This window comes from Rhinoderma darwinii, chromosome 2 (assembly GCF_050947455.1).
Source record: "Rhinoderma darwinii isolate aRhiDar2 chromosome 2, aRhiDar2.hap1, whole genome shotgun sequence".
Taxonomy (NCBI): domain Eukaryota; kingdom Metazoa; phylum Chordata; class Amphibia; order Anura; family Rhinodermatidae; genus Rhinoderma; species Rhinoderma darwinii.
This window is the reverse complement of record NC_134688.1, coordinates 296817598-296844054: the sequence shown is the minus strand read 5'-3', so window position 1 is coordinate 296844054 and position 26457 is coordinate 296817598. Positions and strand designations below refer to the sequence as shown.

The 26457-nt window shown below is 41.5% G+C and overlaps 1 protein-coding gene across 1 annotated transcript in view; it reads right to left on the bottom strand.

The window, feature by feature from the left end:
• HEATR6 (HEAT repeat containing 6) overlaps positions 1–26457 on the bottom strand; it is an 81464-nt gene that overhangs the window by 26275 nt on the left and 28732 nt on the right. The window contains exons 6-14 of the mRNA XM_075853484.1: positions 24637–24738; positions 22010–22147; positions 14798–15081; positions 10271–10448; positions 9947–10153; positions 7377–7476; positions 6863–7215; positions 6478–6600; positions 370–456 (exon numbers count right to left, since the gene is read on the bottom strand). Coding sequence (XP_075709599.1) covers positions 370–456; positions 6478–6600; positions 6863–7215; positions 7377–7476; positions 9947–10153; positions 10271–10448; positions 14798–15081; positions 22010–22147; positions 24637–24738 — 1572 coding nt within the window. The remainder of the gene's footprint in view (positions 1–369; positions 457–6477; positions 6601–6862; positions 7216–7376; positions 7477–9946; positions 10154–10270; positions 10449–14797; positions 15082–22009; positions 22148–24636; positions 24739–26457) is intronic.

Below are 26457 nucleotides of genomic sequence, written 5' to 3'. Positions count from 1 at the left end.
GAATGTATCGATATTATGTGCCAATTAGACGACGTGGTATTTACAAATTCACATTCAGTTGTCACTCCTGCGTCATGTTAGGATCTACTGTACTTTGTTTAGCAGTAAATATGGTTTAATTTGTTAACTAATGGAGGGGCAGTCACAGGTACGCATGTGGCATAGGCCTAATAAAAAGTCATCTGTGGAGGGTTTTTAAATATATTAAAGGGTTGATGTAGGACTACTCAAATACGTAGTAAGCTTCTTTCAGATATTCAAACCTTATGTACAGTAAAAGAGATCCAGAGCTCACACCTGTCAGATCTGCTTGAACAATAGCAACCTTATGTAACTTTCAAATACTTAAGAAACAGATTATGAACATACCTGAGAAACAGTCACCCTCTTATGAATAGGAACTAAAAAATCTGTTTTTTGCTGTTGGACTATTCCTGTTCCCAATTCTTCTAACAACTGTACGTAAAGAAACAAAAAGAGGTTACAAAATAAATGTTACTTAAGATTATAGAGCTATTTTGTAAAAATGTAATAACTTGGTTATGATTAACAGTTTCTAGAAATCAGAAACACAAAAGAGCACTATATAGACAAGAATCAGTCTAGTAACCGAAGCATAAAGGTTTCTATGGTAACCATTACATATACATTTTAACTTCCCCCTCCCCTCTACCTGCGGCAGCAAAAAGATGGAGAGCTCCTATGCTGGTATTGGAATTTTTTTCAGGACAACGTCTGAGCAGTCTTTTCTGATTTCAAGCACAAGTCTCCAAAAAAGTCACAGTATATTAGGGGACCATTACAGACTTCGAGCTTTCACAGATGTGTGTAATACACCAATATTTAAAGCGGTTTTCAGAAATTTTTCATTAACGGCATTATCCTAAAAACAGGCATTGGCGCTCCAGCTGAACTGCAGTACCGGACACCGCTACAACCCTGCGCGTACAGCTTCCTTGTTTGATAATGCTGCTCAGCCCATTCAAGTGAGCAGGACAGGGCTGTAGTACCAAACAAAGTGGAAAACACGTGCTACTGTGACAATATTGCAATGAAAGGGAATGCCGTTGCCACTCCATCCTGCTTATAGGTGGGGGTTCTGAGGGTGAGGCCCCCACTGATCAGACAATGATGGCCTATCCTAAGAAGAGGCCATCAATTTTAAATACTGGGAAAACACCTTTAACCCTTTCAGGACCACACCCCTCAGATGCCCTACGGTCAGAGCAAAATGTTACCTATTGGAATTACACATGCTAAGGCCTCATGCACACGACCGTAAAAACTCCCGTTATTACGGGTCGTAATTACGACCCGTAATAATGGGCTCATAGACTTCTATTGGCGATGGGTGCCTTCCCGTTTTCTCACGGGAAGGTGCCCGTGCCGTTGAAAAAGATAGAACATGTTCTATTTCAGGCCGTAATAACGGCACGGACAGTCCATAGAAGTCTATGGAGCTCTCGTAATGACGGGTGGCTACATGTGTGCACCCGTCATTACGGCAGCGTTGCTAAGCGACGTCAGTAAATAGTCACTGTCCAGGGAGCTGAAAGAGTTAACTGATCGGCAGTAACTCTTTCAGCACCCTGGACAGTGACTACCGATCAGTATAAACCTGTAAAAAATAACAATAAAAGACGTTCATACTTACCGAGAACTTCCTGCTTCCTCCAGTCCGGTCTCCCGCCCGTTGCCTTGGTGACGCGTCCCTCTCGACATCCGGCCCGACGTCCTGGATGACGTTTCAGGCCATGTGACCGCTGCAGCCAATCACAGGTCAATCACAGGCTGCAGCGGTCACATGGACTGCCGCGTCATCCAGGGATGTCGGGCTGGATGTGAAGAGAGGGACGCGTCACCAAGACAACGGCCGGGTAAGTATGAATTTCTTTAACTTTTATTACAGAAAGGGCTGTCCCTTCTCTCTATCCTGCACTGATAGAGAGAAGGGGCTGCCGATTAGTGCAGTGCTATTTTGCCGCCAAAAACGTGCCCGTAAAAACGGGTGCAAAACGGGTCGAATACGTGTGACACCGGACCCGTATTTACGCCAGTATTTACGGGTGGGAAAAAATACGGTCGTGTGCATGAGGCCTAAGGGTGATTATTCTTTTTTTATTATTATTATTTTATACTTTGGCTAAATATTTTTCCCTATTTTTTTGCAGCACAGATGGGCTTTAACCCCTTAGTGACCAGCCCATTTTAGGCCCTAATGACCAAGCTATTTTATTCGTTTTTCTATAGTCGCATTCAAAGAGCTATAACTTTTTTAATTTTTTCGTCTACATAGCTGTATAAGGTCTTGTTTTTTGCGGGATTAGTTGTACTTTTTAATAGCACCATTTTAGGGTACATATAATTTTTTTATTAACTTTTATTAATTTTTTTGGGGGGGATTATAAAAAAAAAACTGAAATTCCGCCATTGTTCTATGCGTTTTATAATTGACGCCGTTCACTGTGCGGCGTGAATAACATGTTACCTTTATTCTATGGGTCGGCACGATTATGGCGATACCACATATGTAGAGGTTTTTTATGTTTTACGACTTTTGCACACTAAAAACACTTTTGAACTAAAATTATTTGTTTTTGCATCGTTGCTTTCCAAGAGCCGTAACTTTTTTATTTTTCCATCAATGTAGTGAATTTTTTGGCTTGTTTTCTGCGGTACGAGACGTAGTTTTGATTGGTACTGTTTTGGGGTGCATGGCACTTATTGATTCATTTTTATTTTTATCAAGCCCCCGGCTGCCATGACACTCCATTGGAGACCCGCGATTGCATTTGCGGGCCGCCGATGGGTGACAGAAGGAGCTCACTCCCTCTGTAAACAAAGTTAAATGCAGCGGTCGCTATTGACGGCGGCACTTAACGGGTTAAACGGCCGCGATCGAAGTAAACTTCGATCGTGGGCGTTGGAGCAGGAGCCCAGCTGTCATCAGACAGCTGAGCCCCGGCTCCAGCCTGCACGGGAGACCCGTGAAGGACTTAGACTAGGCTCACGTGAAAAGGAGTCAGCCTAGCCTAAGGCCCCTTAGTGACGAACGTGAAAAGGCGTATTGTTGGTCACTAAGGGGTTAATACAGTACCAAAACATTAACCTTTTTTTTTTAAATAATAGAAAATGGGCAAAAATAAGACAAATGCAATTTTCATATTTTTTTACTTAAGGAGGTATTCCCATATTGGACATTTATGACATATCCAGATGTAGGAAACACACCTATTTAGAGATCGGGAGTTCGCCGACCCCATCCTCGCCTGGTGAGGCTGACGCATTCAGAAGGAGACTATGCAGAGTTAGCCGGGCAAACGTAAACAGCGTAGCTTATTGTGCTATGCTGTTCCCGGAACTTCCACAGAAGGAAATGGGAGTTTGGTAAACAGCATAGCAAAATGAATGATGTAGTTTCCGGTATTTCTATTTACTTCTTTTACTTCTCTTAAAAGAAACGGAGACCCGCATCCATCAGACTTTTATGGCATATCCATGCCATAAATGTCTGAGATGGGAAAATCCCTTTAAATATTTAATAGAATTAATTTAAGGCCTCATGCACACGACATTGTTCGGTCCATGATATACGGACCACATGTCGGCCGCATTTCCGGACCAAACACAGTTCAGGGAGCCGGGCTCCTAGTATCATAGTTATGTATGACGTTAGGTATCCCTGGCTCACCGCGGGTATACTGTCCCGTACTGAAACAGGTTTTCAGTACGGAACAATAATCCCGCGGGGAGGCAGTGACTCACAGCGTCATACATAACTATGATACTAGAAGCCTGGCTCTCAAAACCGTGTTCGGTCCGGGAAATGCGGCTGACATGCAGTTCGTATATCACTGACCGACCACAGTCGTGTGCCATGAGGCCTAAGGCTGTGTTCACATCATCATAGTTTTGCGTTGAGGGGTTCCGTCTGACCTTTTCGTCGGAGGAACCCTTCAACGGAAAGGCAAACGGAAACCATAGGTTCCATTTGCATTACCATGGAGTTCAACGGTAATGCTTCCATTGCTTATAGTTTCCGTTTGTCACCGTTGTGTAAGGCTTCAGTTTTTTTGACGGAATCAAAAGCGCAGTCAATGGTCATCCATTGGCGGCCAGTGAGTGTGATCAGCCCATGGGTTGCCATGGCAGCTGGGAGCACAATAAAGACCCCAGGCCGGACATCGCTGTATGCCTATTAAGTTACAAAGGTATGCACCCAAGAACTTAGAAAAGATAGAGAGAGAAGACCAGGTAGTGGCCTCAACCAAGGTGTGGAGAGAGGACCAAGTATCGGCTTTACGCACCAGCAGAAGGTCTATGTTGAACCGTCCATGAAGCTCCCACCATTCTATAGGAAGGCCCATCATCCGTAAGGGAAACCCCTCTATCCTTCAACCAATTTGGCCTAATCCAAATTGGGAATGGACCATCCCTATGTAGGGAATGGTAGGGAAGAGGCAACTAAGGACCATGTCACTGTTTGCATGAGACGATGAGCCCACTTGATGAATGAAGCAGGAGACAGGGCAGTGCATTACCCCAACCAGGAGGATCACAAGTAATGGAGAGCTGTAGAAAGAGGTTGCCATTTTGCAGCCAAATAATAGTCATTGCCAGCAAAAAGCGACCTTCTAAGAAAGGAAGTAGAGGAAATTAGTCCAACGGTTTGAATGAATTATATAGCAAAGTATTCAAGCACCATGAAGTAGGATGGCGGTAAAGAGGTATGGACAATAATTTGGTTGCTAAAGGACAGCGGGAGAGGACAAGTGACTGGAGCTTGGGACTCGGAGAAGGTTAGCTTGTGAAAAATCAATCAATCAATCTGGATGCTATGAAACTCACATCTGGTTGACCTAGACCCGGAACAGATCCTATTGAAGACTTTGTATGAAGGGCCCACCCTTCTGGGTCGATCCGTTCTCTGGGGATGTGGGTCTCTACCCACCTCAGAGTGCTGATCGATTAACAAGGCTGAGGTGCTGTGGGTCTTACCTTGGAGATCTAGGTAGTCAACAGCTGTAGTGTGGTTCGCCTGAGAGCTGAAGGAAACCAGACAGGGGGTGGGTCTAGTGCCAGAGGGACAAAAGTATGGTCCAAAGTTCCAGGACATTGATCAGAAGGGTGGAATCTTGAGGGCACAATATCCTTTAAAAGCACTAGGATCCAAAAGATCCCAATTCGCCCAAATTCGATGGATGGCAGAGCCACCTGTGCGAAGAGTGGCTCCCTTGAAAAGAGAATAACACATTGACCGGGCAGGAGAATCAGGTCATCCATAAAGACTTGCTCTTTGTGCTGCCAACCTGACACCGTGGAACAAGCATGGAATGGGGCATAGTGGGAATGAGGAAGACCATCAGGCTGAAGACTTACTTGCCGTATCTTATATATATTTTCGAAAGTTTGTTTGAAGCCCGATTTTTCATTGGTTTAAAATCAGGGAATAGCTATTTTTGATTGGACATGTGTTCCCCAGGTAAAGGATTGCACTGACAGGCTACGCCCCTATTGATGAAGTGGCAGCCAATAATTGGCTGCAACGTGCATCATTCCTCGCTGAATTGCCTAACACAGCAGCACTGCGATGTTGGCCACAGCGGGTTTACACAGAGGCAGGACAGTTGTCCTGCTTCGTATAATTGAGGGACTAAAATGCATGGAGAAGAAATGAGCGATTGAGGGACTAAAATGCATGGAGAAGCAATGAGTGATGGAGGGACTAATGGTAAACATGAGGAGCGAGGAAAAGTGATGCCAAATGGGCATGAATAAGAAGTCAAGAGACAATTACTCCGCCTACACAAGTGGGTAAATATAAATTCCAGCGTATCAATGTCAGGTTCACCGTCTAGAATGAAGTGGGTGATTTACCTCCGTATGTAAAAATTAATAGTTTGGACGATAAACAATCCTGCACTCTGTGTTGCCAAAGACAGGGATTTCATTATTCCATGTTTACTCCATTAAACAGACATCACAAGGGTTTAAAAGCAACCGCTTATGCATTTCAAATGCCCACCGTGCTCTTAATCAGACAGGATTCTGCAGCTTGCTATGTACGGTGATGTATAGAAGCTAAAAAGTTTGACATTTTTAATAAAAGCGAATTACAAAAGTGATTTTTATGTGAAAGAAACATTTAAAAAAAATAAAATAAAAAAGGGACACTCACAGGACTCTATGGCCTTTAAACATTACATCTTAAACATATACACTTCCCGTTCATGTGTCGTTCTTTTTTCATTAAGATGCAATGATGGGATACTAATCTGTTAAAAGCAAAAGGAAACATTTGCTTGTACTAGAATTATTTTGTTTTTACAAATATTCTTGTAAGCAGTTAGATTGCTTGAATAAACATTTTGGCTCAATGAATGTATTTACTAGAATTTGTGTGTAAAAGTCACACCAGCAGCAATTCAAATGTATTAAAAAAAAAAATCTCATTTAAAAAAAAAAATCGTATTTCACCTTAGCACCATGTAGCTGTATCGAAGCATCTGTTTCTTGCATACACTTGCAGGCCACCTCCCCCAGCTCTATGAGATAACTCTGTGCCATATTGAAGTATCCTTTTACAAGACGGGCCAGCACCTATATAGTGGATAAAGTTTGTAAGCAAGTCCTTATCTCATACACGGACATCATTGACCAACAATCCCACCTTAATGTGCCATAAGCTGCAGTATGAATAAATTCAGGAGCAATATTGTCATTGCTAACACTAACCATACTCATCTACCCAGTAGAACAATACCATAGAAGAAAAAACACTTCTATATAAAAGCAATAAAACAACATGGTTCATTTCAACAAATACCGGTGTGTTGGCCAAATGATTCATTTACATTCGCACCTGCAGTGCTTCAAGTCGGACAGGAGAAGGTTCATACTGAAGAATAGCTGCAGAACTGACATCACTATCAGAATAGGAGTCTTCCCTTGGATTAACTACCAATGAGATGCACAACCGTATAAGCCAGCAGGTCTCGGACTGGTCAGAATGAAGGCTCGCTCTTCCTTCTGGTTCTTGAACAGTCTCTTTCCTCCACCAGTCTGGATCACTGAGCCGAGTAATGATTGCAGGCCCAGCATTTGGCAGCAGTGAAATAACTGGTTGTTGCAAAAGAACTTGCACCTCAGGTAAAGGTGTCTGAGCAGATACAATCGCACCCAGTAACGTAAGGCTTGAGACACGAACATTCACATCTATAAATAAAAATTGTAACAAGAGTTAGGATGTTCAATAGAGAACAAAGACTTAGTAGTCACAAAATAGCAACACATGTCAAAGCCAATTAGAATTAGATTTTAGTTGCGCAACAGATTAAATACCAATTAAATATGATAGACTTAAAAAATGAACAAACCTTTATTACGAATGTAAGGTTTAATATGGTTCCAGACTCTAGTGAGTAGGCCAGCTTTCAACCGATGATATGGTGCATTGGACACCAAATTTGCAAGGCACTGACAGTAAAAGAAAAGAAAAGCTAGTTAAACATTACATTTATATATTAACACATCAGATCGATGGTATGTCCAGTCTGATATAATGACTGCACCCAAGTAAGTAACAGGCGTGTAGAGTATAATGTATCTCAGCCTGGCCAAACTGACCAAGTAGAAGCTCAAGTGCTCGCCCTCATAACGGAGGCCCGGAATCAGCTTCCTCACATTCGTGAACAATTCTCTATGCTTTCCTATACACTATTGAACTCCTCAAGGGAGACAAGCAAAATATATAAAAGTAAAAAAAAAAAAAAAAAAGCCAGAACTCATTAGCCGAAGTAGATCAATACATCACACGTTTATTTGCTGAACAGGACACACTAATGATTATTGAAAAAATAAGCACAAGCAGATTCTTACACACAAAATTATTAAAAAAAAAAAAAGTCAACTTAAAGTGGTATTCCCAATCTTAGCATCCACATGGGGAATTGGTGCAGAGGTGGCCTGGATTCGGGAAACCACGTTACCTGCTGTGCTATGCGGTTTCCATAACTCCCATTCACTTGTATGAGAGTTAGGGATTAGCCTAGCTCAATAAGCTCGGCTACTTCCGTACTACCGCCACCTTGCTACGGAAGACTCTGGTCCCAGCTCTGGGACCCGCACCTATCAGACATTTATGGAGTAGACTATGAATAAGCCATAAATGTCAGAGATGGGAATACCCCTTTAATGGGGTCCATCAGGGGTTTCCGGTACTTGTAATGGCAAGTAGGGATGTCACGATACCAGAATTTGGACTATGATACCGATACTTCGTGTAGTATTGCAACTTCGATACCAAAACGATACTTTGCCAACAGTAATAAAAATAAAAAAATAAAAAATAAAAGTTCTTCCGTTTTCTGATGTGAGGCGCGAGGTATAATGAATTTTGAATGTGCCTCACATTAGTAGTAATTAATGGCATCATGTTTCTCAGTCATAATGGGTTGTGTAAGGTGCATGATGGGGTTAATTACTATGAATGTGAGGCACATGGAGGTTAAATTCATTACACCTCGTGTCCCAGAATAAGTGAACGAAAGCAGTTTTTATTTTATTTTTTTACAGCGTACACGTCATAAATGATGCAAAAACATTGTTATGAATGTTATTACGGCCGCGCCAATACCCAATATGTGAATATTTTATGTATTGTGACTTATTTTAATGTTTATAAATGTAATATTACTTTATGTTTTTACTTTATTTTTAAAAACTTTAATGTACTGGCATATATCTATACACTGATAGTAATGTACTGGTATATAGCTATATGCCATTACATTAGCCTGTGTACTGATAGGTATGTCCTAAAAACAACTTCCTGTGTACTAAGTATGCCCTAACAAGAGGAAATATGGTAGGACAGACGTTGCGTCACAGGGATTCCTGTGATGTGATCCAAGGGGCATCCCCCCTTCTTACTTCCTCTTGAATGCTGCAGTCAGCTTTGATCGCAGAATTCAGGAGAATAACGGCCGAGATTAGAGGTTTCTCTGATCTCTGCCGTTAGAGCGGGACTGCGGCTCTGTAATACAGCCATTGCCCCGCTCCTGACATTAGGTGCGCGCGTGGTCAGCATGAAGAGATGCGGCCGGCGCTGCACTAATAAGCGGCGTTTCAGGCACTGAAGACAGAACACGGGGGTGTTTTGCAGTGCGCCCGCCATGTTCGGTCTTCATTTACGCTGCTCATTAGTGCAGCGCTGGCCGTATCGCATCATCCTGACAGCGCGCACTTGTCAGGACTCAGGAGCGGGGCAATGGCTGTATTACACAGCTGCAGTCCCGCTCTCATACATTCATGTGTTACAATACTGAGCTGTGCGGCCGCACAGCTAAGTATCAAAATACATGAAATAACGGTATTGAACCGTTTGAAGTTTCGTATTCGTATCGTATCGAAGTTTCGATGCATCGTGCATCCCTAATGGCAAGAATATCAGTCTGCAATGCTATGCTTGAGGTAAAAAATACCTGAACCCTGACAAATGCCAGTAAATTCAGAAGATACCATATGCTTTTTAGAATGTTTGGCAAAGAGTCACAGCTCATTCATAACAGTAATGACGCTAGTATGGACAGAGCCTAAATTCACATATTGCAGTCAAATTGCGTTTTTGACATTCGTTTCCCGAAAACCGCACTATTCTGCAACGGTTTTGCCAGAATCACAGATATAAGTGCAAAATGACCGCCTCATTTGAACAAATCCTCATTGTTAGAAGGCTTCCATTTTCTGCTTTACCTATAAAACTTTGTGGCTCCATAATCTTTGAAGCATGAGGCCTCGCTGTCCTCTTTTCCGAGGACATCGCTTTGTATAAGGACGTTCGTTCTGTGGTAAAACCTTTAAGCCCATTTAATGCACACTTTACGTATGGGCAGAACAGAATTTTTTAATATATTTGATGTTGTAGTACAGCTAGAATAAAACCTACCTTAATTATTTGTGTTAGCGTTTGTGCAGAAGACTCAGCAACCACTGATAGCAGCAGGCATCTATGCAGCTCCCGTATACTTGTAGCAAGTGTGACAGAAAAAGGAGTGAAGGCTGTTTTATGATCATTTGCATCATCAGCAACCGAAAGGAATTGTTTTGAACCATCCAGTATAGCAGACAGAACTTGAAGGGCACAAGCACGTGTCTACAAGAAAAAAAATGTATGTGAAAAAAAACAACTTCACCAACAACTAAGGAAATATGTGTTTTATGCACTTTTTTTTATTCCATAAAATTGCCCCAAAAATAAAGTGACTCATACCTTTGGGGAATAGTCTTTAAGCACAACGGTCATCAAAGACACCGACTGTGGACTCCCTATTCCAGGCATATCTGGAACAAAGGCTGACCAATAGCCATAAAGAACTTTCTTTTCAATTGATTTGATTGTAGACAGAAAGCAGGATAATGCTCCTTGCCGAACTCGGGCTTGGAAAGACCTTAAAAGAAAGCCAAAAAGGAAAAAAAATAAAACGTTACACATGGCAAAGAATTGATCCCTTAAAACGTTTTTCTGGAACTGTAATATTGATGATCTATCCTTAGGACAGGCTATCAATATAGGATTGGTGGCGATCAGACACTTAGCACCTCCGTCAATCAGCTGCTTGAAGGGGCCGCAGTGCTTGCGGGAATGCCACATCACCTTCATTGTTTACCCAGGCACAGAGCCATATGCAAATATATTAAAAATGAAAAAAACTAATTTTGCATAAACATAAGCATTCAGACCCTTTGCTATGACACTTGAAATTTAGATTTCCCTAGATCCTCTTCGAAATGTTTCTACACCTTGATTGGAGTTCACCTGTGGTAAATTCATTTGATTGGACATGATTTGGAAAGACACACCCCTGTCTATATAAGGTCTCACAGCTGACAATGCATATCAGAGCAAAAACCAAGCCATGAGGAAGAAAGAACTACCTGTAGAGCTCAGAGACAGGATTGTGTGGAGGCACAGATCTGGAGAAGGGTACAAACTGATTTCTGTGGGACAGAAAGTTCCCCAGAGCACAACAGCCTCGATAATTCTTAAATGGAAGAAGTTTTGAACAACCAGGACTCTTCCTAGAGCTGGCTACTCCACCAACCTAAGTAACAGGGGGAGAAGGGCCTTGGTAAGAGAGGTGACCAAGAACCAAATAATCACTATGGCTGAGATCCAAAGATCCTGTGTGCAAACTTCCAGAAGGTCAACCATCACTGCAGACTCAATAAACACATGAAAGCCCAAAAAACACCTAAAGGACTCTCAGGCTGTTAGAAACAAGATCCTGTGGGCTGACTAAACCAAAATTGTAATTGTTGGCCTCAATTCTAAGCATCCACCGACAGAGAATCTGCAGAAAATCCCTAAATCCAGGTGTGCAAACCTTGTGGCATCATATCCAAGAAGACTGCAGGCTGTTATCGCTGTCAAAGGTGCTTCAACTAAGTACTGGCTAAAGGGTCTGAATACTTAAAGGGAAGGGGTCATGAATTTTTTTTTTATTATTATTATTATATTGCTTTTAATAAAATATAAAACAAAAATTGTATTTACTAGTGTTGTGACTTTAAACTTTTTACTGTGTTCTTACTTTTACTTCTCTATGGGGGCTGCCATTTTTTTTTCATCTCTGTAGGTGTCGATTAACGACACATACAGAGATGGAATACGGCACATATAACCCCATAGAGAATGCGAACGGGAGCCGTTCCATTCACAGAAGCGTACGCCGTCTGTGTGGGAACGGCGCATGCGCCGCTCCCACACAGATCAAAACGAAGCTCGTTGGTAGATTGAAATCCGCCATTTTCATGTGGACCGGAAGCCGCTGCCGGACAGTAAGACGACGGCTTCCGGCCATATGTTCAACGAAGCAAAGGCGCAAGGAGCGTAGACCAGCGGAGGCGACAGGAGCAGGTAATTTATGTTCGTGTATGTGAGGTGTGTATTATGTTCGTGTATGTTCGTGTGATACGGTCTGCTGAGCCCCGTATCTAATCCTCCTACACTGTGCAGTCGCTCAGAAAATGGCGGCAGTGTAGGAGGGGTTTGAAGACCTTCAAACCCCTCCTTCTCCTGGCACTAGCCAGAAGAAGGGAGGGGGGATTGTGTGAGGACACTAGACGAGAGTGTGTCCACCCCAAATTTGCAGAATAAATCAATGAGGTTAATTTACCACAGTGACCATGCTGCAATTTTGGGAACTGCTCCATCTAGTGACCAGCACATGGAAATGTTATAAATTAGAATCGAATTTATAATATTTCCTGACTTGTGAAAAAAAAATAAAACAATGTGTAATCACTCAAATACTAATTGTTTAACTGAAAAAAATATAAAATAATTTCTAACGACACGTTCCCTTTAAGTCAATGCAATATTTTAGCTTTTCCTTTTCAATAAATTAGCAAAGATTACTTATTACATTCTGTTTTCACTTTGTCATTATGGGGTATTGAGTGCAAAAGGATGGGGGAAAAGTTTTTTCTTTTAGCACAAGGCCTCAACATAGCAAAATTAGAAAAAATTGAAAGTGTCTGAAAACTTTTTGAATGCATTGTATGACACCATGCACATGGAATAGCAGTGTGCAAGTGGTCTTAGTATTAGATCATCTGAGCATAAAGAGCATAAGTAAAAATGCTAAATTATATTAATAATCCTTATTTATCATATCTCTAGCCCTTGCCTAGAACTGAAATTAAAGAGGACCTGTCACTTGGTCATATAAGTCATAATGGTTAACCTGAATTGCGCAGTCTACCCGATTCCAGCGCGTTTTGTTTTTTTTCCTCTAGACCCCACTGTTCCAGAGATATAGCCCACTGTTGTGTTGGCTACCTCTATGCTAATTTGCTGTAGTTAGCCAACAAGGTGTGAACTACCCTCAAGCTGCCTCGCGTTGATTGGTCAGCATCAGAAGGCAGTGAAGTTAGCTCCACCCCTTTGGCTAATTACAGCAAATTTGAATATAAGGAGCCAACACAACAGTGGGCCATATCTTTGGAAAAAAAAAAACAGCGCTATTCAGGTCAGTTAACGAGTTTAACTTATATGGCCAAGTGACAGGTCCTCTTTAATATGATATGATTACATAACTGTGGCTAGTGTGAAAGGCCTATATAACATGTTAGGAAAATAATACAGCTAAACTAAAAAGCTTCAGCTTTCTTATGTAGAATAATGTACAAGTGTTATACACTACTTTCAAAAGAAATACACTTTTGAATGACATAATTCCAGTTCACAGCTTATTCCACATTCTCTCCTGCAGAGTGGAATATATAAACTACTTGCACATATATTTCAACCCTTCCCGACATATGACGTAACTGATTAGTTGCCGCGGTCAATAGCGATCACGGTATCTGAGCCGTTAGAAAGAGGGGCGTGACCCCCTCTGACAGCCCATAGCCCCCACCTGCGATGCGATCCCAGGGTGTCAATGGTTGACATGGCAGCTTGGGGGCTTAATGATGGCCCCCAGGTCTCCCGCCTTTATACTCCTAAGCCCTGCAACCGGCAGGGTTTAATAGGAGACTGTCAGAATCACGATAAACTGAAATACATTAGTATTGCAGTATATTGTGCAAGCGATCGCTGGTTCAAGTCCCCTAAGGAAACTAATAAGAAAGTGAGAAAAAAAAAAAAAAAAAAATTTATGTGCAAAAAATAAATAAAATAAAAAAAGTTCAAAAAAAACCTTTTCTCCCTGCAGCATACTAAAAAAATAAAAATAAAATATAATACAATTTATATCCCACTCATTTCTATGGGCCCATGCACACGACTGTGGTTTGCGCGGGAGTCTGGACTGCAAAAAGATAGGACATGTCCTATATGGGACGCAATTTGTGGTCTCGGCTCATTGAAATGAATGTACACAGCCATGTGCACGGCCTGCAATTTGCGGGTGGCCCGCGGCCGTCCAAGCCGCAGATCACGGGCCGTGCACACCACTACGGTTGTGTGCATGAGGCCTTAATGTGAATAAAAAGACAAACGTTTTGTGCGGCACAAAAACCGTTGCGTATGTACATTTTTATATGTTTAAGCTCTGTTCAGATCTGCATTGTGGCTTCCGTTCACAATGAAAGCCACGGAGCTGTGCTGAACCCGTCGTAAGGTGGATCCAAAACGACACCTGACAGACCCCATTGACTTATAAAGGGAGTTCATCAGGGTTTCTGCTGTTTTGACAGCAAGAATTGTGCTGCCTTCTGCGCTACTCTTGCCATCAAAGGTAACGAAACTACCAACGGAGGTTTATATTGGAGCCCTAAATGGCAGTGTCAACATAGCCTTAACATATGTAAATTTGCATTTGTCTTCATTTTAGTTCAGATTGCTTCCTGACTGCATACATTATACTTTGTGTTGAATCAGACTTGTTGACTACACCAAAGATGTTGCACAACTTCAAGAGATATAGATTTTCTAAACCCACTCCTATTGACAGCTACTATATATTCCAAATTTCTTTCATAACCAGCACAAAGTCAAATTTAGGCATATGAAACCTGATTATGTACCATGCTTAAAAAATGTAATCGGATTAGGGGCACTGATGGATTGATAGTCTTCCTACTATGTGGTACCAACATTAGTCACTATTCATCAGAGCAGGAAGATTATCTTACTAACAAAGGATCATCTGTGTACCAGCAGGAATCATTGGTCTCGCTGTTGATTTTATTCACATGAGATATAACTGGGATTGTCTCATTTGTTTTCAATAAAGTCAAAGTTTCTGATTATCTACATGATGCCTAATTATATGAAAAAAAAAAAACTGACCTTATTTTACCCTGCAGGCCTCCTTCTGCATCTGAATATTCAGAGTCGCTACTGTATAATTTCCTAAATCTTGAAGTAGTTGTAACTGCAAAATCTTTGCCAATAGTTTTCATTGGTGGTTTTTGTGGTCCTAAGTAGACACTTGAATTTGCATCTCCTGAACTCAGTGCTAGTTTGTCCAGTGCAGGTGCGAGACCATCTGCCAAGTCATTCCCTATTTCATCCTTTTTCTCTTCTCCCTGCTGGCATTTCTTCGGTTTACCTCTAGATTTCTTCTTTCGATTCTGCATAAAATAAACGAATAAAAAAAAACACAAAAAAAAAAAACCACACACCAAATTCCAATGTTAATCAGTTAAGGACCGGAGTATTTCTCAAGATTAGTGACCAGAAACAGTTCTGCATTTTTCAGTGCATGCAAGCTTGGCGGATATAAACAAAACGGACACACACACACACACACAACTACTATGCAAAAGTTCTGGGCAGTTGCAGAAAAATGCTGCAAAGTAAGAATGCTTTCAAAAATAGAAGTGTAAGGCCTCATGCACACGACCGTAGTGGTGTGCACGGGCCGTGACTTGCAGCTTGGACGGCCGCAGAGTGTGACCCGCGGCCACCCGCAAATCACAGGCCGTGCACATTGCCGTGTGCATTAATTTAAACGAGCCTGGACCTCAAGATGTGGCTGTAATAAGACATGTCCGATCTTTTTGCGGTCCAGGCTCCTGGGCAATGCACGGACCGTTGAAACCACGGTCGTGTGCATGGGCCCATTGAAATTAATAAGGGCCGCAATTCACCCGCATATTTGCAGATGAATTGCGGCTGCAAAAATACGTTCGTGTGCATGGGGGCTTAATAGTTTTTTGTTCATCAATTAACAAAATGCAAAGTGGGTGAACAGAAGAGAAATCTAAATCAAAATCAATAGTTGGCGTGACCAACCTTTGCCATCAATTCTTCTAGGTACACTTGCACACAGTTTTTGAAGGAACTCGGCAGGGATTTTGTTCTAAACATCTTGAAGAACTAACCACAGATCTTGTAGGCTTCCTCAAATCCTTGTCTCTTCATGTAATCCCAGACAGGCTCGATGTTGAGATTAGGGCTCTGTGGGGACCATATCATCAGTTCCAGGGCTCCTTGTTCTTCTTTACGCTGAAGATGGTCCTTAATGACATTGGCGGTTTGTTTGGTGTCGTTGTCCTGCTGCAGAATAAACTTAAAGCCAATCAGACGCCTCCCTAATGGTATGGCATGATGGATAAGTATTTGCTTGAATTTCTCAGCATTGAGGACACCATTAATCCTGATCAAATTCCCAACTCCATTTGCTGAAATGCAACCCCAAACTTATAGGGAACCTCAACCATGCTTCACTGTTGCCTGCAGACACTCATTGTACAGCTCTTCAGCGAACAAACAGCCTTCTGTTAAAGCTAAATATTGCACATTTTTACTAATCGGTCCAGAGCACCTGCTGCCATTTTTCTGAACCCCAGTTCCTATGTTTTTGTGCATAGCCAAGTCACTTGGCCTTGTTTCCATGTCAAAAGGTATGGCTTTTTGGATGCAATTCTTCCATGAAGACCACTTCTGGACAGTCTTCTCCGAACAGTAGACGTGTGTACCTGGATCCAAAATACTCTGCCAGTTTTGAACCGATGGCACTGCTGGACATCTTCCGATTTCGAAGGGAAGTAAGCATGATGCATCTGATCCGCTGCACTAAGTTTCCTTGGCTGACCACTGCGTCTACGGTCCTCAACATTGCCAGTTTCTTTGTGCTTCTTCAAAAGAACTCGAGCAGCACATTTTGAAAACCCCAAACTACTTTGAAATCTTTGCCTGGGAGAAACTTTGCTGATGTAATATAACTACCTTGTGTCTTGTTGCTGTTCTGAGACTTGCCATGGTGGACATATGACATGAAAATGTCTTCCACAACCTCACCTTTGTATCAGAGTTTGGCTGTTCCTCAACCAGTTTTAAGCCTCCTACACAGCTGTTTCGGCTACAGTTAGTGACTGTTTCAACCCACATATGAGAAATATGATCATTACCACCTATTTGGTATAAATGGTTAATCATACACCTGACTATAATCCTACTAAATCCATGACTTTGTTAAAGTTAACCTAGAAGGCTTGATGCTGTTTTAACCCGTTAGTGACCGGCCCATCGTGTTTCTACGTTGGTCACTACCGGGCCTTATTCTGATGCCATAGACTTTTTACGTCGCAGCATCGGAATAAGTTTACAGAGCAGGGAGCTGTCAAATCTCCCTGCTCTGCCGGGTGAGATCGATATTAGTATCGATCTCACCCGTTTAACCCCTCAGATGCGGTGCGCAATAGTGGTCGTGTCGCCGAGTGTCTGTGTCTCCAATGGCAGCCGGGGGTCTAATAAAGGCCACCAGGTCTGCCTGGAGTGAATGCCTGCTAGATCATGCCGCAGGCATGACCTAGCAGATGCCTGTCCATGTTAAACGGACAGGCAGTAATACACTGCAATACAAAAGTATTGCAGTGTATTATAAATGCGATCGCAGAATCGCATATTATAGTCCCCTAATGGGATAAGTTAAAAAGTGAAAAAAAAGTTTAATAAAAGTTAATTAAAAAAAAATAATTTGAACAAAAAATGAAAAACCTAGCTTTTCCCCTCACAAAATCCTTTACTATTAAAAAAACTAAATAAAGTTAAAAAGTTACACCTATTTGGTATCGCCGCGTCCGTAACGACCCCGACTATAAATCTATTACATTATTTAACCCGCACGGTGAACGCCGTAAAAAATGTAATAAAAAACTATGGAAAAATTGCTGTTTTCTGTGAATACTGACTTTAAAAAAATGTGATAAAAAGTGATCAAAAAGTCGCATCTACTCCAAAATGGTACCAATAAAAACTACAAGTCGTCCCGCAAAAAAAAAGCCCTCATACAACCGCATCGGCGAAAAAAATAAAAACGTTACGGCTCTTCAAATATGGAGACACAAAAACAAATAATTTTGAAAAAAAAGCGTTTTTACTGTGTAAAAGTAGTAAAACATACAAAAACTATACAAATTTGGTATCGTTGCAATCATAACAACCCGCTGAATAAAGTTATTGTGTTATTTATATCACACGGTAAACGGCGTAGATTTAAGACGCGAAAAAGAGTGGCGAAATTTCAGGTTTTTTTCTATTTCCCCCCAAATAAAAGTTAATCAATAAATAATATGTCCCCCAAAATGGTGCTATTGAAAAGTACAACTTGTCCCGCAAAAAACAAGACCTTATACAGCTATGTTGACGCAAAAATAAAAACGTTATAGCTCTTGGAATGAGACGATGGAAAAACTTAAAAAATGGCCTGGTCATTAAGGTCCAAAATAGGCTGGTCATTAAGGGGTTAAAGGCAAAAGGTTTGTCACACCAAATATTGATTTGATTTAGATTTCGCCTCTGTTCATTCGCTTTATATTTGGTTGTTAAAAAAAAATAAATTATTAACACTTCTATTTTTGAGAGCATTCTTAACTTTCAGAATTTTTGCACAACTGCCTAAAACTTTTGCACAGTACGGAGATTACACATATAATATACTAGTTCTTCTCAATGAATTAGAATATCAAAAAGTTCATTTAATTCAGTAATTCAATTGAAAAAGTGAAACTCATATTATATAGATCCATTACACAGAGGTATCTATTGCCAGCACTTTTTTCTTTTAATATTGAAGATTAAGGTATACCGTACTAGGAAATTCCCCCTCAAGTTTGGGAAAATTTGGGATGGATGGATCTCTCCTTGACCTTAGATTCAGGAACTACTATGCATTCATTATTGGAAAGGATGACAGTGGAAGATGGTGTGGGCTAGATTTGCTGAGATATTGCTGAGATATTCCTTGGAACAGTAGTTTGAAATATGTTTTGCGTTGTGTATGCAGTGAATAGAATGTAATTTTGTTCTTTATATATCAATGTATGATATACTGTAATATTGTGTTTTCTTTAAAGCTTTGAGTTCAATAAAACAAGTTTAAAAAATAAATATTGACGATTACAGCTAACAATGAATAAAAAACCCAAAATCTAGTGTCTCAGAAAAATATTATATAAACCCAATTTCAAAAATTATTATTAATGCCGAAATGTTGGCCTACTGAACAGTATGTACAGCATATGCACTCAATACATGGTCGGGGCTCCTGTTGCATGAATTACTGCATCAATGCGGCGTGGCATGGAGGCGATCAGCCTGTGGCACTGCTGAGGTGTTATGGAAGCCCAGGTTGCTGTGATAGCGGCCTTCATCTGCATTGTTGGGTCTGGTGTCTCTCATCTTCCTCTTGACAATACACCATAGATTCTCTATGGGGTTTAGGTCAGGCGAGTTTGCTGGCCAATCAAGTACAGTGATAATGTGGTTATTAAACCAGGTATTGGTACTTTTGGCAGTGTGGGCAGGTGCCAAGTCCTGCTGGAAAATGAAATCAGCATCTCCATAAAGCTTGTCAGCCGAGGGAAGCATGAAGTGCTCGAAAATTTCCTGATAGACGGCTGCGACTTGATATAACACAGCGGACCAACACTGTTGCTCAGTGGTCCAAAGTCCTGTTTTCAGATGAAAGTAAAATTTAGCATTTAATTTGGAAATCAAGGTCCAAAAGTCCGGAGGAAGAGTGGAGAGGCGTCAATCCATCCAGCAGGAAATTTTAGCGCACTTCATGCTTCCCTCTGCTGACAAGCTTTATGGAGATGCGGATTTCATTTTCCAGCAGGACTTGGCATCTGCCCACACGGCCAAAAGTACCAATACCTGGTTTAATAACCACAGTATCACTGTGCTTTATTGGCCAGCAAACTCATCTGACCTAAACCCCATAGAGAATCTATGGGGTATTGTCAAGAGGAAGATGAGAGACACCAGACCCAACAATGCAGGCGAGCTGAAGGCCGTTATCATACAACCTGGGCTTCCATAACACCTCAGCAGTGCCACAGGCTGATCACCTCCATGCCACGCCTCATTGATGCAGTAATTCATGCAAAAGGAGCCCCGACCAAGTATTGAGTGCATATACTGTACACACTTTTCAGTAGGATAACATTTCGGTATTAAAAATCATTTTTTAAACTGGGTTTATATAATATTCTAATTTTCTGAGACACTAAATTTTGGGTTTTCATTAATGGTTAGCTATACTCCTCAACATTAGAAAAAAAAAAAAAAAAAAGAATGCTGGAAATAGATCACTTTGTGTGTAATCAATATATATGATACAGGAGTTTCACTTTTTGAATTGAATTATTGAAATAGATTAACTTTTTGGTGATATTCTAATTCATTGAGGACTAGATAGAGATATATATATATACACACACACACACACACACACACACCTACATGCACACAATGCATTCAGAAATTCTTCTGACCCCCTTCACTTTTTGCACATTTAGTTATGTTGATGCCTTGTGCTAAAATAAAAAGTTTTTCCTCATCATTCTGCACTCAATACCCCATGATAAAGTGATAACAGAATGTTAGTAATCTTTGCGAATTTATTGAGAAGGAAAAATCTAAAATTTTGCATGGACATAAGTATTCGGACACTTTGGGGTGAGACTTGAAATGATGGGGAAAACTTTTTTTTATTTTAGCACATAGGCCTCAACATTACAAAATGTGAAAAAATTGAAAGGGTATGAAAACGGATAGTATACACCGGCAGTGTGAATCAGAGGAGTTTTAAGGGGGTTTTACACTGGACTATTATGAGGCAAACGATTGTTCATAGAACGCTCGTTGCCGATAATTGCCCTGTGTAAACATTGCAGCGATCAGCAGATAAACGAGCAAATGCTCGTTTATCATCTGATCCTAAAGTTTTAAAAAAGTAAGCTGTAACGGCCAAAATCGAAACAGGTGTAATAGGTGTATACTTATTCCGATGCAGCGCCGTAATAAGGCTACTGCATCGGAATAAAGCCCGTTAGTGGCCGCTGTAAAACACTATGGGGCGGTCACTAACAAGTTAAATTGCACTAAATGTTTTTAAAGCAGATTTACCTTACCATTAGGGCAATTTTGTATGTAGAGTAGATATAGCTTTAGGTTATCCTTGAGGATTTACCATTAGTTTGGGCTGTCATATTGTGCCCCTCATAAGGTCATGAGAGAAGTTTAGGGGATATTTCAACATATTTATTTTTTATATTGCGGTTTTTCCCTAAACTGGAGATTACAAATTAGCCCATGTTACAGGGGAAAAAACAGCCTACATAAACTAGCGTGCTCTTAAAGGGGTTTTCCCATCAGAGACATTTATGACATATCCACAGGATATGTCATAAATATAAGATAGATGCGGGTCCCACCTCTGGGAACCACACCTATCTCTAGAACGGGGCCGCCTAAACCCTGTTCTAGCTTTTTGTGCGAACGCCGACTCCTAGCCTCTTCCCGATTACATGGTCAGGAGTTACGAAAACAGCGTAACTTGCTGAGCTACGCTGTTTCCGTAACTCACATAGTAGTGAATGGCAGTTACGGAAGCAGTGTAGCTATGCTGTTTCCGTAACTACCATTCAGTTCTATGGGGCTTACGGAAGCGAGCTACGCTTCATGAACGGAAATCAGCTGCAACACAAAGAGGTAGAACGGGGATTTGGGGACCCATTCTAGAGATAGGTGGGAGTCCCAGAGGTGGGACTCGCATCTATCTGACATATCCTGTGTATATGTCATAAATGTCCCTCGTGGGAAAACCCCTTTAACTTCCCGGGACTAAATACTGTAAGCAGCACCGGCTATCACACGCCTAGTTGTCTTTTTGATTTAAAAGCTATCCATCATTTTCATCTTTTTTTTTTTTCAATACAGCTGAATGAGGTCTTGCTTGTTGTGAGAATTAACATAAATAATAAGGTAATTATATTGTATGGTTCGTTAGAGTTATGGGGACACCAAATATGATATGTATTATATGCTTATTTTAGTTTGATTTTTTGGTGGGGGGGGGGGGTGTGTCTTAATTCCCTATCTTACTCCACTAAGAGAACACACAGCCTTTTGGTGACATTATCATTACAGCGTATTATCCTTTATTCAAATCAGAATGTCAAATATTCAACAAGAAAAAAGCATTGACAAACAAGTACCGCATTTAAAAAAATAAAATATTGCATGATATCCTCAGAAAGATATGCTTACCCAATTCGGCCGAACTGATGCCGATTCACTTTGTTCTGGTTTCAGAGGGGATCTTCCATCATACTGAGGCAAAGGTGATGGATATAGAACTGAAGGCATTTCTATATTGAGTCCAGGAAGTCCATAAAACATATATTTCTACAAATAAAATTGACTAGAGTAATGCAACTGTGAAAATTCCAAAGTACTATTAAACATATGGCAACCTCCATAGAACTGAATGGTTATGCATGCCACCCTCAGGCAGACTGTAACTTAAAGTGTACCTTTCATTTATAAAAATAAGAACACCCAATCACACCATAGGCAGCAGTGAAAGGTGTCTAGCCTGCATATTTTGAGTGTTCTTCCTATCCCTTTGCATGGCTCCTGAAAATGTATTACTTTTCCCCATGAGTGAGCTGGCTTTTCTGGGTAAAATTGTGACACATCTAGCGAAATTAAGGAAACCATCTTTGTTTTCTGACTGAGGGAAGATGTTGTAGAAGTAAAGTCCTCCTTCCACCTGTAGCCTCATAAATGACATGGACCAGGTCAGGTTCATAAAGGAGATACTGGGCAAATGGAAGGGCAAAAACCTTCTTCCTAGAGGCACAATCAGTATCCCAGTTCCTAGTCCAAATGGCCCTGCGGACAGCTACCGCATTAGCCATGGCCTTAGACGACCTATGGGCAGCTTGGACGGAGACGTCACAGATATATTAAGACATCTGCAAAAGCTGTGCATCTAACTGGGAAGTATCCACGAGAGTCCCCTGAATCAATTGCGTCCTGTGGTTGAGTAGCTAGTTCAATACTAGCAAAGCTAACCCAATATGCTGCAAAAGAGGGTCTGACTGAAGCTGCAGCCATGCTATAGACTCCACTTTAGCATCAACAGGATCCTTTAAGTCGGAAGAATCTGCAACTTGTAAGGTAGTATTTTTTCTGAAGCTGGGCCGTGGGAGCATCTAGACCATTTGGCAATACACATCAGAGAAAGGAAACATAGTCCACACTCTTGGACACGTTCAAGACACCGGTCAGGGTGTTTCCACGCATCAGAAAACAATTTGTCAAAACCCTTATGATCTGGCAATTCAATAATAACTCATTCTGAGGGGATTCTGCAGGATCATCCAGAATTTTAAGTATATCTCTCACTGCCTGAATGACACTCAAATTCAGTATCGGAAAAAAGGACGTCCCCTAAAGAAACTGGTTCAGGCTTCTCTTGAATGAGAAGAATGAAGAATGCCTGCAGCATATTTGTCAAAAGAGGAATCAGAGGAAGAATGAGATCTCCTTGATTTCCTGGCCCGCTTGGGGGATGCCCTGGGGGAACTAGAACGAGTGAAATTCAGGGAAGAAAGCTTGGCGGCCTGAATGGACCGTGCTGCCTGAGAGGGGTCAGACAATTGGGACACTAACTGCTGAGGAAGGCGTTGTAAGACACCCGCTGTGGCCTGAGAGAGGCGGGTGATATTATCTAACGCCTAGGTGAGGGAAGCCACCCATTTGGGGGTAATATGCTCGCTAACCGTGGGAGCTGAGGAATCCTGTTTGGCAGAGGGGATTGAACACAGACAGGGTTAATTCTTCACGCATGAAAACGTAGTACTACACCGCATACATGCAAAGTGCGTTACAATGGCGGGGGGGGGGTGTTGGCGTCTTAGGCTTCGAACATGTCTTCAATGGGCTAAGCTCCTTTTACAAAAAACACTATCCTACCAGACCCCCTAGGTGCTGTGTCCCCTGGGAAGCAGGAATGTTTCCAGAGTTGTATGACTTCTGTACACCTCTCAGTGTAATACGGCGTCCACTACCCGCGATAGAGGGAAGCGTCTGAGGAGAACACAATCTCACCCCTCCAAGCAGAAAAAAAAACCTGCAACGCGCTGGTTGGACAGGGCGGGCATGTGACTCTGGTCCAACCTAATGACCAATGAGAAAGCGAAAACGGCGGGGCAAAAAATGGGAGGGAGCGCAATCGTGTGGCCAGCTTGCGGCCTATCAGAGAACCAAAGCCGGGGCTTAAATTAATAGCACCGCGGCTTCTAGTAGGAAATTTTTTTTTTTTTTAAAAATCTTTCAGAATTGCCTGTAGTGCAGGACATGTCTGCCTCCTATGGACAGCAGGCCAAAAACGGAGGAGCTGAGTGGTCAGCAGTGGGTACAGCCCACTGGGCGGAGCCATACTTTTTTTTATATTTACCTAGTGTCAGCGGCATATACCCATGATACTGTGTCCCCCAGTGAATACTTTAACGAGAAAAGGGAATTTTTCTCTAATAAGATGTATTGCAAAATTTCTTACATTTCTGTTCCTATTGATTTATGCAAAATTTGTGGAAAAGTTAGTGACTATTTAAAGTATTTGAGAAAAATTAATTTAGACTGAGGTAATATATAGAAAGACAAATTCACTTGATTCTTTAGTATACAGCATGCTTTGGTCGAGAAGTCTGATAAGGTGTACTAAGAAATTAGCAGTAAATTGTGTTATAATTCAGCAGGCTTGGTTTGTATGCATTATGACCTTATAGTACAAGCGCAAAAATAAGAGCGCTGAAATAAATATGTATTGGATAGAAGCACACAAACACTATATATAGTTCTAATATTTCACCATTAAAAAAAAATACCTTTAATACAGCAAGCAGTGATCCAAGTTTATCAGTTTCCATTAAGATAATTTTGCTACCATTCAAAATAGACTGTATGCCTTTCAACGCATTCTGTAATAACTGAAAAACATACCAAGAAATGTTTTACCGTAATTGCACAAAATACATACATCAAGAACTGAAAGTACAGTATACATTGCTGGCTTAGATCCTGCAGGGGCAGCTACATGAATGTAGCTTGTTCTTAGAGAGGACTTCAGGTGCATGTGGGCCCCTGCTGCTAAATTACAGTCACTTCTGACCTGTCTCTATGACATGTCAGAAGTTTGTCAAACGTTTAGCTACACTTCAAAATTAACCACTGCACTAGACAACCAGAAATTTTATATTTAACCCGTTCACTACTTCGATAACCAGGGATGTAAACATTAAGGGCTGATTTAGACGAACGTGATAAACGTCCGTGCAACGTGCGTGGTTTTCACGAGCCTTGCATGGACCTATGTTAGGCTATGGGGCCGTGCAGTCAGTCAGTGATTTTTACGCAGCGAGTGTCTGCTGCGTAATACTCACGACATGTCCTATATTTGTGCGTTTCTCGCGCATCACGCACACATTGAAGTCAATGGGTGCGTGAAAATCACGCGCAGCACACGGAAGCACTTTCGTGTGACGCGCGTGATTCGCGCAAGAGCAGTAACAAGTATGGATGAAAACAGAAAAGCACCACGTGCTTTTCTGTTTACAAACAGAGTGTCATAATGATGGGGGCTGCGCGAAAATCACGCAGCCACGCATCATATGGTGATGACACACGGAGCTGTTCAGTACCTTTTGCGCGCGCAAAACGCCACGTTTTTTTGGGTGCGCAAAACGCACACGCTCGTGTAAATCCGGCCTAACTCTCACAGGTTTAGACCACCAGGGATTTTACAATTAACTCCTTCTTTAAACTAGACCACATCGAATTTAACCATTAACCCGATCACTGCCCTAAACGATCAATTATTGTACAGTTAACCCTTCACTGCCCCAGACGAAGAGGATTGTCTCCATTAACCCCTTCAGCACCACAGACCACAATCGAAGTCACCATTAACCCCTTTACTGCTCTAGACCTCCAGGAAGGCTACCATTGAATCTTTATACGTAAGCATATGCGGTGCTATAGCTCACATCATCCAGAGTATGCACTAAAAAGGTAATAATGTTTCCTCTAATTATGACAGCACCACCAGAGAGAAGATCCTCCCCCGAGAATTACCGAGAACCAGAGGGAACTTCCTTGGTTATTATAGTTTAGTTTTTTTGCTTGCGACCACCAGAGTGCCTCAATTATCACCACGTGAAAATAGAATAGGAACAGGGGGAATAGAAGAGTGCTGTCATGGTTCGGGGACGTAATTACTGCTTTCCCCCTCACCATTACAGCACCAGTGGAGATAGTTGCAAAGCAATTCACTGACAGAATTGCCTGCCTGATGCATCTAGAAATAGAATCCCTGGTGGCGCTTGAACCCTTGTTAGGAGCATAAATTTGTAAAAATATGTTGTTTTCATTCTTTAGTACTTTCTAGATATGGAAGCACACATGTAACATCTAGATTGGGAAACTCCCTCTCCTTTCTCAGAAGATGGAATACTGCAAGAGGGAGGGGAGGACGATCCTTTGGGATCTTAGAAATTGAGAGATTTATTTTCGGCAGGAAATCTGGAGGGGTTTTAACACTATCCTGTTATCTAGCACCTGGACTGCAAGAAAGAGAGGAGTTCACAACCCCACAACCCTCACTGCAGATGTGATCGCTACTATAAAAAAAAAGAGTAAGCATCTTAATA